The following is a 13,275-nucleotide window of genomic DNA, read 5'->3' on the forward strand; positions in this document are numbered from 1 at the left end:
CATATTTTAAAACGACCATTTACTCTGCAAAATGGGTACAGTAGTTTCGGAGAAATTTTCTACATATATGTAGTATTATTTCGATGAATCGAATATATAAACGGCTATATGTATGTCTGTCGGTCTGTCTAGCTATCTCCATATTTTTAAACTCTATCTCCTCCAAAACTAAACGTCCAGAGCGACGCTAGGAGCCTCAAATATTTGGATTTTTACCAGCCGCTCTTTCAGGAGTCTTTTGCCAGGTAATATTATTTTTAAGAGGTTTAAAATGAGTAATTTTTTTTTTAAACAATCGTTAAACATTTTGTACATTATTTTAGTTTATTTTTAATTTTTAGCCTCTTTATATGTGCATCAGGTTGGTACAGTGGTAATGCCACCAGCTTTTTACGCTACAGTTTCGGTTTCGACTCTAGATGCTGGCATCTAAATAATTTATTTTTACTACTGAAATGAGACTCTGGGCGAATCTGGACAAAGTAAAATATCATATTTAAGCTTATTTTTCGCCCAGGAAAAGCCCCACCTCCTGCTAATTTCTTTTAGCCCTATTAATCACTAACTGTACAGCGAACGTATATTACATTAGCCAAATTTAGGAAATCTAGTACCGGTAAAACTCGTTCTAGGAAAACTCGTATCTGGAAACTCATACCCGGAAGCTCGTCAATTTTTGCTAGATGAGAAAAAGGGTCCATTATTGAATAAGTATCGATTGAAAACACATTTTGTGGTCGTTATTTTTTTAAAAAACAGAATACACATCCCATAATAGTTTTTTTTAAAAATATGTTTACTTGTTTACTGTTGTTTTTTAAAAAATAAAATTGATTTTCTAAATGTTTGTTTTCTACTTAGCTTAGTAAGTTTTTAGTAGGTATTTTCAAGAGTTTTTAGTTTTTAAAAAAATCCTATTTCCCTAACAAAAGTGGAAGAAAGACTAACAGACGTATATAATAATATTAATATATATATAAGGCTCTGTCCGTCGATCGATCCGCGCATGCGTACGTCCGTTCGTTTTAGAAAACTTGAGTTTGAAATATTTTTATTGTAGACGCATCTTTTGCAAAGACTTTGTTGTTCTTTCATGAATCATAAATGATTGCGACTGTTTCAGATATTTACATAAATCGAGGACATTTTGAAGTGCGTCCTAAATGTCATAAGAAACACTCTGTCAAAACAATAGACAATATTCAATTGTGAAACTGATTATTAATATAAACTTCACACCAACGAAGCGAAATGGACAGGAAATATTTGTTTTGCCGGTAAATACATTACAAAAGAAATCGCGGTTTCATTTATTTATGAAATCGCTTGATAAATACAGTCTGAAGGCTGGTAAGTGATGACTATAATTCATTTCTAAACTTAGAAATTCCACGGTGATTTCTATATCAATCTATATTTTATTTCTCTTTACCAGTCTTTTTATCTGGCTATTTCACTTTTTCTTAGTAAATACTAGAAGATCGGGATTAAATATTGTATGAGCCTTTCTTATGATAAGGTGCAGCGAATTAAGTGTTAATGTATTTCTCCGATGCGCAGTAAGTGAATAATAGGTCTGAATAGGGATTAATCACCACAATTCCACATTTAGTCTAGAAGTTTTTCGGAAACTGCGCGCTCACTTGACTGATCTTATTGTAAACCTGTTTGTTATTATTAGGTACAGCGAACTAAGTATTATTGCATCAGTTCTATGTATATTGAAAATTACATAGGATTGCTATTTACTACAAAACTGAACAGGTTTAAGCGCATTCGAATAAATTGTTTATGACAAGTCAACGGGCTATAGCTTGTGGTTCTTTTTATTATGCTAAACTAGTTGTATGTGATTCCTTTTAAAATGATAAATGCATTGATTGTTATTGTTACGATAAACGATTTTTTCACATTCAACAAAAAATATTTTTATTTTGATCTATCCTGTGTGCCCGGCGTTGCCCGGCTGTCTGGAAGTGTTTGAGCAAAAAATGAAGAAAAAAAAAGTGAGAGTAGGCAGGCAGGCAGGCTCAAACCCGTACCGTAAATGAAGAAAAGAAAGTGAAAAAAAAAATATGACATCTTTGCTATTGCGCCTAGTTCCAAACCTGTAATGAATGTTTAGATTAAGGCTAGTAAATCGAAAAGGGAGGATTATTTTCTAAAATATCGGCGAAAAAAGCGACACCTCCCTGTAGCAAAGTGCCCAATTGAAGGTGGAGGAATTAATGTTTTCAGCCAATTCTTTGATATTTGTCGTCCGAAGGGTCGAGCTTCAAAATGATACCCATCTCATACATACATACATACATACATAAATACATGCATACATTTAAACATACAGGTGAGATTTATATTATAGAAAAAGATGAAGGGGAGGTACATGTGATAACGTACTCGGTCAGTATGTACAGTTATTGTGTATTATGATAAGATTAGGCCAGCAACATTGATATCGCGCGATTCTTACTACACCAATCTGTATGATTAGTTGTGTTAATTCTTGTCATTTTTAAAATTATAGATTTACATTAGGATCTTTACTAATAACAATAAAAAAATTATTTATTACTCCGCAATAAATAAATAAGTAAATATATATATAAAATATATGTCAATTAAAAATAGATGTAAACCGTGATAACGTGCCTCCGAACACAAAACGACATATTGTATTATTATAATAAAACAAGAGGGACCTCGTGGAAATTCCAGTGTGTTTCCTAAAGTCCTGTTTATTCGTTGTATCTTCTTATATATAAGTAATATTGGTGCAGGTTCTGCCACAAAGAACTAGAGTGTGAGTCATCTAACATGCAACGGTAATCTGCTTCTGGGGGAGGAATATTATACAATCCGACACAATAGAGTATGTAAATATCTCTGTCAAACGTTTAATATTACATTCAGCCGCAAGTCATGGGAACATATATAAGAAAGTACAGTTGAAAAGAGTTATACACCGTCCACAATGACTATGCAATTCTTACAGCTAGGCACCTAGAAAAATGGACATAGTGATATGCCACAACAAGGAGAAAAAACAAACAGACTTAGTAAAAGTTGTTGCCCCTCAATGATGCTACATTAAATAAAGCTGGCATTTGTCTAATGTAATAATATATACCGTCGACGTTTCGTCTGTTAAGCTACAGCGAAGGGCGTTATTCAAACATTGTGGTGTGGCAAGCACCATGAAATATACTGTAGGCGACAGAAGCAACTGTTACATTCCGTCGAGTAAACAGTAAATCTAGTCCAGATCATATACTCCAGATAGAACAGCGTAGCGGCAGGGAATTTGTAGTATATATCTGATAACGCGACGTTGTAAACGCCCAGAAAATCAGCGAACGCCTTGCCAACTCGTGTTCTAAGAGGGGGATAGATTACTTTGTAATGCCTAATTAGTCGTTGTCAAACCTGAGATTGCTAGCTACTATTACTCCGAAATAGTTAAGACATGTCGAGAATCCACAAATGTGTATTGAAATCAAATCCCATGGACATATTGTTCGTTTCTATCCACGCCGGATCTAAAGAATACTTTTTCTAACTCCACTTAACACATAAAGCAATAAACAGCGGTCTATTATATTTATATGTTACAAATAAATGGCCGACTAACGCAACTAACCACCAGTTCTCAGACAAAGAAAAACAACAACTCTCTGTGTTCTACGTTGAAGACTGGCTCAAGCCCAACATCTAATCTCTGGAATAATTTTACCCATACGCGGATATATATTTTCTGCTATTTTTCAATGGTCAAGATTAAACCACCCACATGCAGACTACTCACGATATTGATATAGAAACGACTAGACCGTATTCAATAATATATACGGGACGACTTACCAATAGAATAAAACTATGGGAAACTATATATATATGCAAAAAAAAAAAAGAAAAAACGGGGCCAACTCTAATTAGGCCCCGTTTCTTAGTGTTTTGTCCGAAGGAAATGAAACTTTGGTCATAACTAGTTTATTATATTCAAAATATCACATCAAAACACAAAGATCTTTGGCATTTTTTCTTCGTTCTACACCATATATTTTAGATGGCCTCCATTTAGGTTTGTTTTATTTTGGATCACCCTATATATATATATATATATATATATATATATATATATATATATATATATATACATACATAATTTATTATTTTCTTATGTTAAAATATATCTGTGGTTTTAAATTTCCAACAGAACCGTGACTTACGTCACGAAGTAGCATAAATAAATAAATAACTAAATAAATAAATAAATAACTAAATAATAATAATAATAATAATAATAATAATAATAATAATACTAATAATAATAATAATAATAATAATGATAATGATAATAATAATAATGATAATAAAGAAAACAGTTTTATCATGTAAATACACGATACAGGACGAAAACGTCATATTCCAAAAGTCACGAAACTTTGGGCTGTGGATACATTTTCTTTTCTGTAATTCATTTCCTTTTCTTCGAGTTTTAGTTATTTAATTATAGCATGTTCTTTTTTTTTTTTGATTTTTACAACTTTTCATTTATACAATTCCTGCGTTGCAATTATAATATTTGTTGAAAAAATCCAAGGTATCACGTATTTAACAATAAATACAGATTTTAAATGTTTTTTTTTTAAATTTAACATATTTAAAAAAAAAAAAATTATTGAATGTTTTTTTTAATTTTATCAATAAAATAAAATTTTTAAATATTTAAAAAAAAATCATTTTTAAAAAAGTCTGTAACTGACACGGAACTAAAGCGTTATATTCCGAAAAGTTACGTAATTTGATCAAGGGATTATTTTATTTGTTTATTTATTTATTTTCAGAAAACCATTTTCTTTTTTTTTCAGGTTTTTTTTTAGTGATTTACGTAGTAACTCATGATTAGAATATGAATTAAGCTGATCTTTGACATGTACTTTTATTTCTGTCCTTTCTCTTTACCCAACATATTAGGAGCTACCTCGATTCATGAGGTTTATTTGGATGTGAAATGCTTATCAAAAATGGTATTTCTTTTTATTACAACTTTATTTGAATCCTAATTTAGTCACGCAAATTATTGACAATCATAAACTTTCAAAACAAAATGTCTACAATAATCCGTATTCACCTATTTATTATTAAAAAAAAACACTGTTGAACTATGGAGTGTTTTCCTCTGCAAGGGGTCAAAATTTAAAGAAATAGGAACTTGGCAGACGACTTACACTTCCCTTGTACGCATGCGCAAATAGAAATATACGTAAATATAAGTAAAATTACACTTACTTGCATCCAATTTATGTTATAGCTGAAGTTTTGTTCATCGATTTCGATTCTACATAATTGCGCAGAAATCTTATATTATTTTAACTTTTTAAATCACTAATACGCATTGGGTCTAATCTCAACTCTTAAGAAATTACGTGACTCAAATAGGAATTGATTCCAGAAAAATATCGTTCTATCACTGAAAACTTATACATTTTGTCTTCAGATAAAAAAAAATATCTGACTTATAACATATTTTTCTTTTTTATTTTAAACTGCTTCATTGGGCACACTCTCAACTTGAAATAATTTGCGTTACTCAAATAAAAATTAATTCCGGAAAACATATCGTTGGATCATGATTCCCTACACATTTTGTTGACGAATAAAAAAAACCTAATTTATTGAATTGCAACTTATCATTCTTTTTATTTTAAACTGCTTCGTTGGGTACAATCTCAACTTGAAATAAATCACGTGATTCAAATAGGAATACATTCTGATTAGGAAAATATGTTCATTCTCAAAATTTAATCAATCAAATATAAGCAGCGAATCAATTTGTCATATCGAGCACGATAAAACCAAAAGATGCACATGAAGTTATGAAGAATACATAGCGTCCGAACAAAGTCGGGATGGAGTGCTAGACTTAAATATTCTTAAACAAGCTTGGTAATTATAATTAAATAATTGATATTCTGATTATATTATGTTCTATATCGGAAGTGAAACATCTACGCCCATACAATACATACAGGGCACAAAAGAAAGTAAATAATAGGAAGCAACTAGGAAGTTTGGAATTGGCTTAATGTGTTTGTTTGTGTAACGGTATGTATAGACGAAATGAGACACATAATGTAGTTTACACATGCCAATATAATATAAACCGATTTCATCACAACCTGAATTCTACGGAAACATGAGAAAACATTTTATAATTCGTAAATTTGTGGAATGAAGGTGTTCATTATTTCATTCTCGTGAAATCGATCTTTCATCCCTTGCAACATTATGCCCCAAGCCTATTTGGATATAATGTCGCGTATGCCGTTTCGTATTTCAGTTTCATCAAGAAAATTCATAATTTCAATTTCATGATAATATTATTACTGGAGGATCAGACGGTGTCCATTCCTTAGTAATGTATACGTGGATTACGCCTACGTAGAGTGGTAGAGGAGGCGGAGTACACGATGAATAAGATGAAAGTTACGTGGAAGAAAGGGAATAGAGAGAAAAGTGTGGTTGTCATGGTAACCTTAAACTAATATAAATACATTCAGTTATTTTCTTACTATCATCTTTTGTTTTATGTGTTTCTTACGGAAAGAGATATTAAAACGTATTTTTTTTTACACAGGAATCACCAATTATCAAGATGCGGAAGTCACTCGAGGATAAGGGGTAATGGATATACATTGGTCAATGTGATTAGTGCGTAGTAAAAGTAAGTAGTGGGGATTTTGTAAATTGGATTACTTAGGGGGAAGATTCATCAAGAACTTGTTTACGTTGGACTGAAGACAATCAGATTATAGTCAGCTTGAAAGCAGCCAATCGGAAGAGAGTTCCACAGGCGTGCACTTCTAAGAAAGAACGCTTTGTTCATGGAATGTACATTAACGTTTAGTAACGGATAGAGATTGTGAGAAATTATTGAGAGCGGTTTTTGCCTAGACGAATGTTTTTCGTGAAAGCTTGGCGACTGGGGGACCATAAATTGAAGCTCAGATTAGAACTTACCAGGAAAATGACGATAAAGCAGAGAAAGGCTCGCAACGTCTCTTCTGTGAGAAAGAGGTTGCAGGGGAGACAAAACGGCATTCCCCACTAAGCTAAGAAGTATACTTTGAACTCTGTCATGCAGGACAAGCTGCTTCTAACATCTCCTGCCCAGATGCGGCAACGGTACTCCATTGTTGGTTGTACCTGGGGGGGTGTTCTATAGGTAGAAAATTGCATCAGGAGTGAGATATCTACTGGAGCGGTAGAAGGATCCCTCCATTTTTCCAGCGACCCTAGCAATGGATTTAATATGCGTGTTCCATTTCAGGTCAGGAGTAAAGCTCAAACCCAGAAGCTTGTCAAAACATAGATCATCTCCAAGATGAAATCCATTCATTTCAACCGATGCCAGATTGGCATCAGAGCGTAGATGGTGTAGAGATAGAAGCTAGGTTTTAGATGCATTAAAAGTAACCAGTCGCCTGTTTCCCCATTGTAACACATGCCCAGGATCAGAGGAGAGAGAATCGGCATTAATACCGAGAGCTTCTGATTTCTGACCCTCAACCACTACTCTTACGAACCAATCAGAGAGAAATGGTTTAATAATTGAAAAGACATTTCCAGCTATACCATAGCTGTTGATCTTGTGAAATTCGGTAAATATTACCTTAAGCTATCAATGAACACCAATCACTCTAATTTGTTTTTTTAGGGATATTCGAAGTCGCTGACCGCGAAGCTGACAATTAAACTCGTCGCAAATTTATCTTATGCATGGTATTAATCGCAGGACCATGGGACTATTTTTTCACCATTTCACCACCTTCAGTAATGTTTTTTTTACATGAACCGATTTAGTGAAGTGACTTATCACATCGTGTAGGAATCTTTAAGCGGCCATTTGAAAGAAAAAAGTTTTCAAAAAAATATGTGGTTCAATTTTTATTTATCTTACGTTGTTTTAATGAATTTTAATTGATCTAAAACAAGGTTTTCACGATCGATTTACCAAAACACAAGTACCAAACATTTTTATGTTTTCTGTTCTTTTGGGGAGGGAAGGAAATTTAATCATAGAACTTGTGTAGCTTAACATATTTTCTGTAGCTTAATTAACCGTTTTTCCGTTAGTAATGCGCCGACATTTACCGATTAGAATACCATTTAACATTTTTAGGAGATTTTACTGTTTTCTGTTTACATTGGGGAAGAGGCCGCCGGGGGGGGGGGCTGTGTTGCGGCGCTTAAACCTTCCTGCGCAATGTGATAAGTCACTTCATTGCGCCTGTTCGAAGGCGAACGAATCGTGTAAGAAAAAGACTTCTGAATGTTGTGAAATGGCGCAAAATATTCCCAAAATTCAGGGGTTTATACCATGCAAACGGTAAATTTGCGACGGATTTAATTATCAAATTTGCTGTCAGCAACCTTGAATACCCCTTAAAAAAACAACTTAAAGTGGTCGGTGTTCTCTTGTAGCGTAAGCTAATATTTACCGTGAATTTATTTGAAAAGTATTTTGGAACAACAAATAACTAATTAGCTATCCGCGGTTTATTGTGAACTACATCATAAAGACCGGAAGTTGCAGGAAAGAGGAACCTGAAAAAAACTAAGTGACTTCCGGCTAGGTATTTTCTATTTATTCAGCTGCCCAGAAAATTTGCAGAAATGGCGTAACTGGGTGCTGTCCCCAATTTCGGAGTAAGAAAACAAACCATCCGTCTATCTATCTGTCTTTTTCTTTCGGTCCCTGTCACCACTTCCTCTTTTTTACAAAAGCGTCGTTACTTATCAAAGCCAAAAATCCACTTGAAGATAATGTTAAATAGTGTAGAATTTGATTATTTAAATGAACAGTGCAACAAGAACGTCTTTTACATTAGACTTGCAGACGACAATGTTGTAGCCAACTAGAGAGCAGGCTCCACATAATAACAATCAACGGCAAGGTGCTAAAAGTTGTTGAAAACTTCAAATACCTTGGAAGCACTCTAAGCACCGAGAACTGTGCTGACAAAGAAATAAGCTGCCGAATTCAAAGTGCATGTGCCTCCTTTGGCAAGCTAGAAAAGAGGCTCTGGACAAGGCTGGTATTCGGCTAGAGACGAAGTGCAGAGTCTACAAAACCATCGTCCTGTCAGCCCTGCTGTACTCAGCAAAGACCTACACTCTGTATAGAGAACAGGTAAGGAGATTGGAAGCCGTCCAACAGAGACACCTGAGAAGGATCATGAAGATCAAATGGAGTGACTTTATACCAAACACGGAAGTTGTCAGGAGAGCAAACCTAAATAGTGTGGAAGCTACCCTTGTTATTATGCAACTACGATGGGCCGGCCACATTACTAGAATGGAAGAAACCCGAATTCCAAAGATGATCTTCTATAGGGAACTGTAAAATGGAACCTGTAAGGTAGGAGGTCAGAAACTTCGCTACAAAGATGTAACAAAGCGACATCCGAAGGCAATGAACATAAACGTCAAGAGTTGGGAGGAACAAGCCAAAGAAAAGAGTGATTGGCGGACAGTCTCCACAAAAGAAAGAAAGAAATAGAGAGAAAGATTGGAGAAGCCTTAGAGCTGAGACACTATAGACGACACAACTCTCGCACCCACATATGCAGTGCCTGTGACCGGATATTTTACACAGAAAGAGGAATATGTCAACACCGAAGGATAAAGCACTGAGGCCCCGACTAATCATCCAGACTGTCGGCCAGCATGATGATGATGATGATGATAAGGAGGAGAAGGAGGAGGAGGAGGAGGTTCAACAGGCTGGCAATTCTAATAAAAAGGCGTGTTCATGGAATCTGCGTTAGATTTAAGTACCGATTATAAGTAAACTAATTGTTTACAGTGATTGTAGATAGCCGAGAGCTTGTCTCCAAACTTTTGCAGAGATGTTGGACATAGATTGAAGTTTAGTACTTGCCAGAAAAATAACGGAAGAGTAGAGATAAACTTGCAACGCCTTTGTGAGAAGAAGGACGCAAGAAAAAGAAAAGTTCCTCTCTTACTAGATTTCGAAGCCGGTTTTGAACACTGTCAGGTAAACCAGGAAAACGTGCTCCGAATAGCTCTTCCCTAGATGTAGCAACAATACTCTATTTTAAGATGTATTTTGCTTTTCAAGGATTGTGTCGGAGAGCCAAACCTTCTGAGCGGGTAAATTATGCTATCATTTTTTCCAGCAACCTTGGAAATATATCTCATGTAAGTTTTCCAAATCAAGAGTTAAAGTTCAGACCGAAAAGGTTGTCAAAGCGTGAGGCTTTCTGAGCCGAGATGCATTCATATACATTGGAGCAAAGGAGTGGGTCAGTTTTAATGATAAAATTATACAACCTTGGTGTGAGCTTTATAAAAGTTAACGAGCCACCTTTTATTCCATTGAAAAACACACCCATATATAGTCCATGATGTTGACCATCTTATACTTTTTTCCTTCAGTTCACTTGAAATTTACAATTCTTGAATATATCTGTTTCTTAGCACTGTAAGGTGTAAATACCTTCTTTAAAGTCTTTAAAATCTGAACATTGAAAAAGGAAAGGTGTAAATATCTTTAAGAAGGTTTTTACATCTTCTCTTTCAATTTTCAGATTTTAATTCTATTTCTTCTGATTAGATAAGGAGAAATAGACTCATTAATTGATATAATAATTAAGTGATTGATTTTGTGATACGAAACAGATACTGCCAGCCATTGTACATGTCAACTAAATTAAAGGAACGCATTATAAGATAGTGGACATCATGAACTTTGGAATATAGACTTTTGTCATTAATTCACTATATATAATCGAGCCAGAGATTTCTCGTGTTGCGGGGTTCAAATTGTTCGACTGGTATTAATCGTGACACCCTGCACTGAAGATTCCCGAAAGGATGAAACACTAGTGTCTGCAGGTATTTAATTATTATAGTAAAAAATAATTATATATATATATATATATATATATATATATATATATATATATTCTTTATAATAAAACCGTATTTCTGTTTGTTTGTTTTTACAATTTGTGTCATAGCAACCAAGATACACTGGTTCACAAATTAATTTTCATATTGAAAACCGACTTTTGATTTGATCCGCTTTTAATCAACGCTCAAGTAGAAAGCTTGTGCGCTGATTAAAAGTTCTTAAATGCACATGTAATGTTAGACTCTATAAAGATTGTTAACTTTGATCAAAATATGACAGCCCCTTTTTTAGTCGACGTTTTCTCTTCAATACTTGTCTGGGACATTCCGATCTAAAACCTTTCTAAGAATACTCTCAAACACAGAATGCACATTTATGGGAGATTTGATAATAAACTTGGAAATCCCGTCAAAATTCCCGACACAATCATTCCCGTATTCGACAACACACAGTTAAAGAAGCGAAGAGTGTACAACGACAAAAACATTGTGAAAACGAGGCTTAGTGGAGGATGCCCTTTTCTCTTGCCTGCAACCTCTCTCCCACAGAAGAGACGTTGCAAGCCTATCTTTGTTTTATCGTTATTTTCATGTCAGGTGCTCGACTGAACTCCAATCTCTGGTCTCCCCTCGCCAATCCTTTACAAAAAACACCCGTCTAGCTGAATCCACTGTCAAAAACTTTCCCCAATCTTTATCTATGCCTAAATCAAAACGTAGATTCCATGAACAAAGCTTCTTTCTTAGAATTGCACGCCTGTGGAACTCTGTTCCGTCTGCCTGCTTCCCTCCTGACTACAACTTTGATGTCTTCAAGTCCAACGTAAACAAATTTCCTGATGAACCGCCCCCTTAAGTAGACACTCCAAAATATCCACACGGTACTTACAATAACCCTTATCCATGAGTGGCTTCCGGGCCTTGATAAATGGTGGCCACCTTGTAAAAAAACAAAAAAAATGCCACTCACAAAGAATCCAAATACTAAGAATAATACAGATTAATCTCGTAAATTAAGAAACTTAACTCTGATAAAAATCGCCTGTTTTTCTCTCACTGGATTAGTTCGATTATCGGTACTTATCAAAGACATTCCGATACAAAACCTATCAGTAAAAAACACTGCAAGGCATATAAAGTTCCTGCATGTGACATTTCATAAAAATTGAACCAGCCGTTTTCGAGTCCATAGAAAACGAACTCACAGATACACAGTCATAAAGTTTCTTTAATATAATAGTATCACGAACGTTTTTGATCCTTCGTCGAATCGTCTTCAAGTAGGAAAAAACGGTGGGCTTACAAAACTGGCGGAGGAAGGAATCAGTAGGCGCATATGGTCAGTAGTCGCCAGGGAGTTTTGTTGTTATTGACGTGCCGAACTTAGGGATGAGAAATTTGGTTCTCATGGAAGAAGCGCCGTGATTACGAGAAGCATTTGTATATATACGTCATAATATATGTATACCTATTTTCATATTTCTGTATTGCATTAGAATCAATTTCATGCAACGTTTCTTTAATCCTTTGATATATAGTATTCATGTAGTCTCAGTGCGTAAAAGGACTCCAAATAAATTTCCACGTGAGAAAGAGAGAGATAATCCTATGAGGTAGCACGTCTAACGTAATTGGTGTGAGCTAATCCTTCTCATCTCCATAATCCGTCTTTAAGGGAATATCGAAATTGCATTAATGCTGATGAAGATAGTAAACAAACATTATCTGCATAGAAAGGTTAACTAACACGCCATAACACACATATTTCTATCTGTACTCTTATATAAAAGAAATTTTGTGCGTCTGTGTATCGATGTGTCTGTGAGCTCGTTTCCTATGGGCTCGAAAATGGCTGGGCAATGTTTATGAAATTTCATATGAAGAAACTTCATATGACTGGCAGTGTTTTTTTGTTTTGTTTTTTAGATAGGTTTGGTATGGGAATGCCTTCGATAAGTATAAGTACAATCGAAATAATCTGATGAAAGAAAAAACATGCGATTTTGATCAAAGTTAGATGGAAAATGGGTACAGGAAGATTATTGGACATAAACTCCGCAACAAGGATGCGTAAAAGCATTGAATATGGACACGAACAATTGAGAAAAAAGCTAGCTACATACCTAAGGCAAGACAGAAATAGAGTTAAAAATAAAGGTCACGTCTGAACAATAATATTACCAAAGACATAACGCTGGTAGCTACCCACGCACTACTTGTGGGAAAAAATCATCCGCACACCAGGTTATTTTGAGAAACCCTCGTGCAGCTTAGAGACTCGAGGATAGTGTCTAGTAGGTATTCAAGTTATCTCTACAATTATATAAATGCAACTTT

The 13,275-nt window shown here is 34.7% G+C and overlaps 1 protein-coding gene across 2 annotated transcripts in view; it reads left to right on the forward strand.

Annotated features, from left to right (window-relative positions):
• The first annotated feature begins 1,112 nt into the window (after nt 1-1,112).
• LOC145263938 (vitelline envelope sperm lysin receptor-like) overlaps nt 1,113-13,275 on the forward strand; it is a 135,195-nt gene continuing 123,032 nt past the window's right edge. Inside the window, exon 1 of one of the 2 annotated variants that reach the window (XM_080121010.1) lies at nt 1,113-1,350. In XM_080121010.1, coding sequence (XP_079977136.1) covers nt 1,317-1,350 — 34 coding nt within the window. In that variant the 5' untranslated portion in view covers nt 1,113-1,316. The remainder of the gene's footprint in view (nt 1,351-13,275) is intronic. The other variant, XM_080121011.1, reaches the window with a different exon arrangement.

The sequence above is a fragment of the Euprymna scolopes genome, chromosome 39 (assembly GCF_053919585.1).
Source record: "Euprymna scolopes isolate OS-2025 chromosome 39, ASM5391958v1, whole genome shotgun sequence".
Lineage (NCBI taxonomy): Eukaryota > Metazoa > Mollusca > Cephalopoda > Sepiida > Sepiolidae > Euprymna > Euprymna scolopes.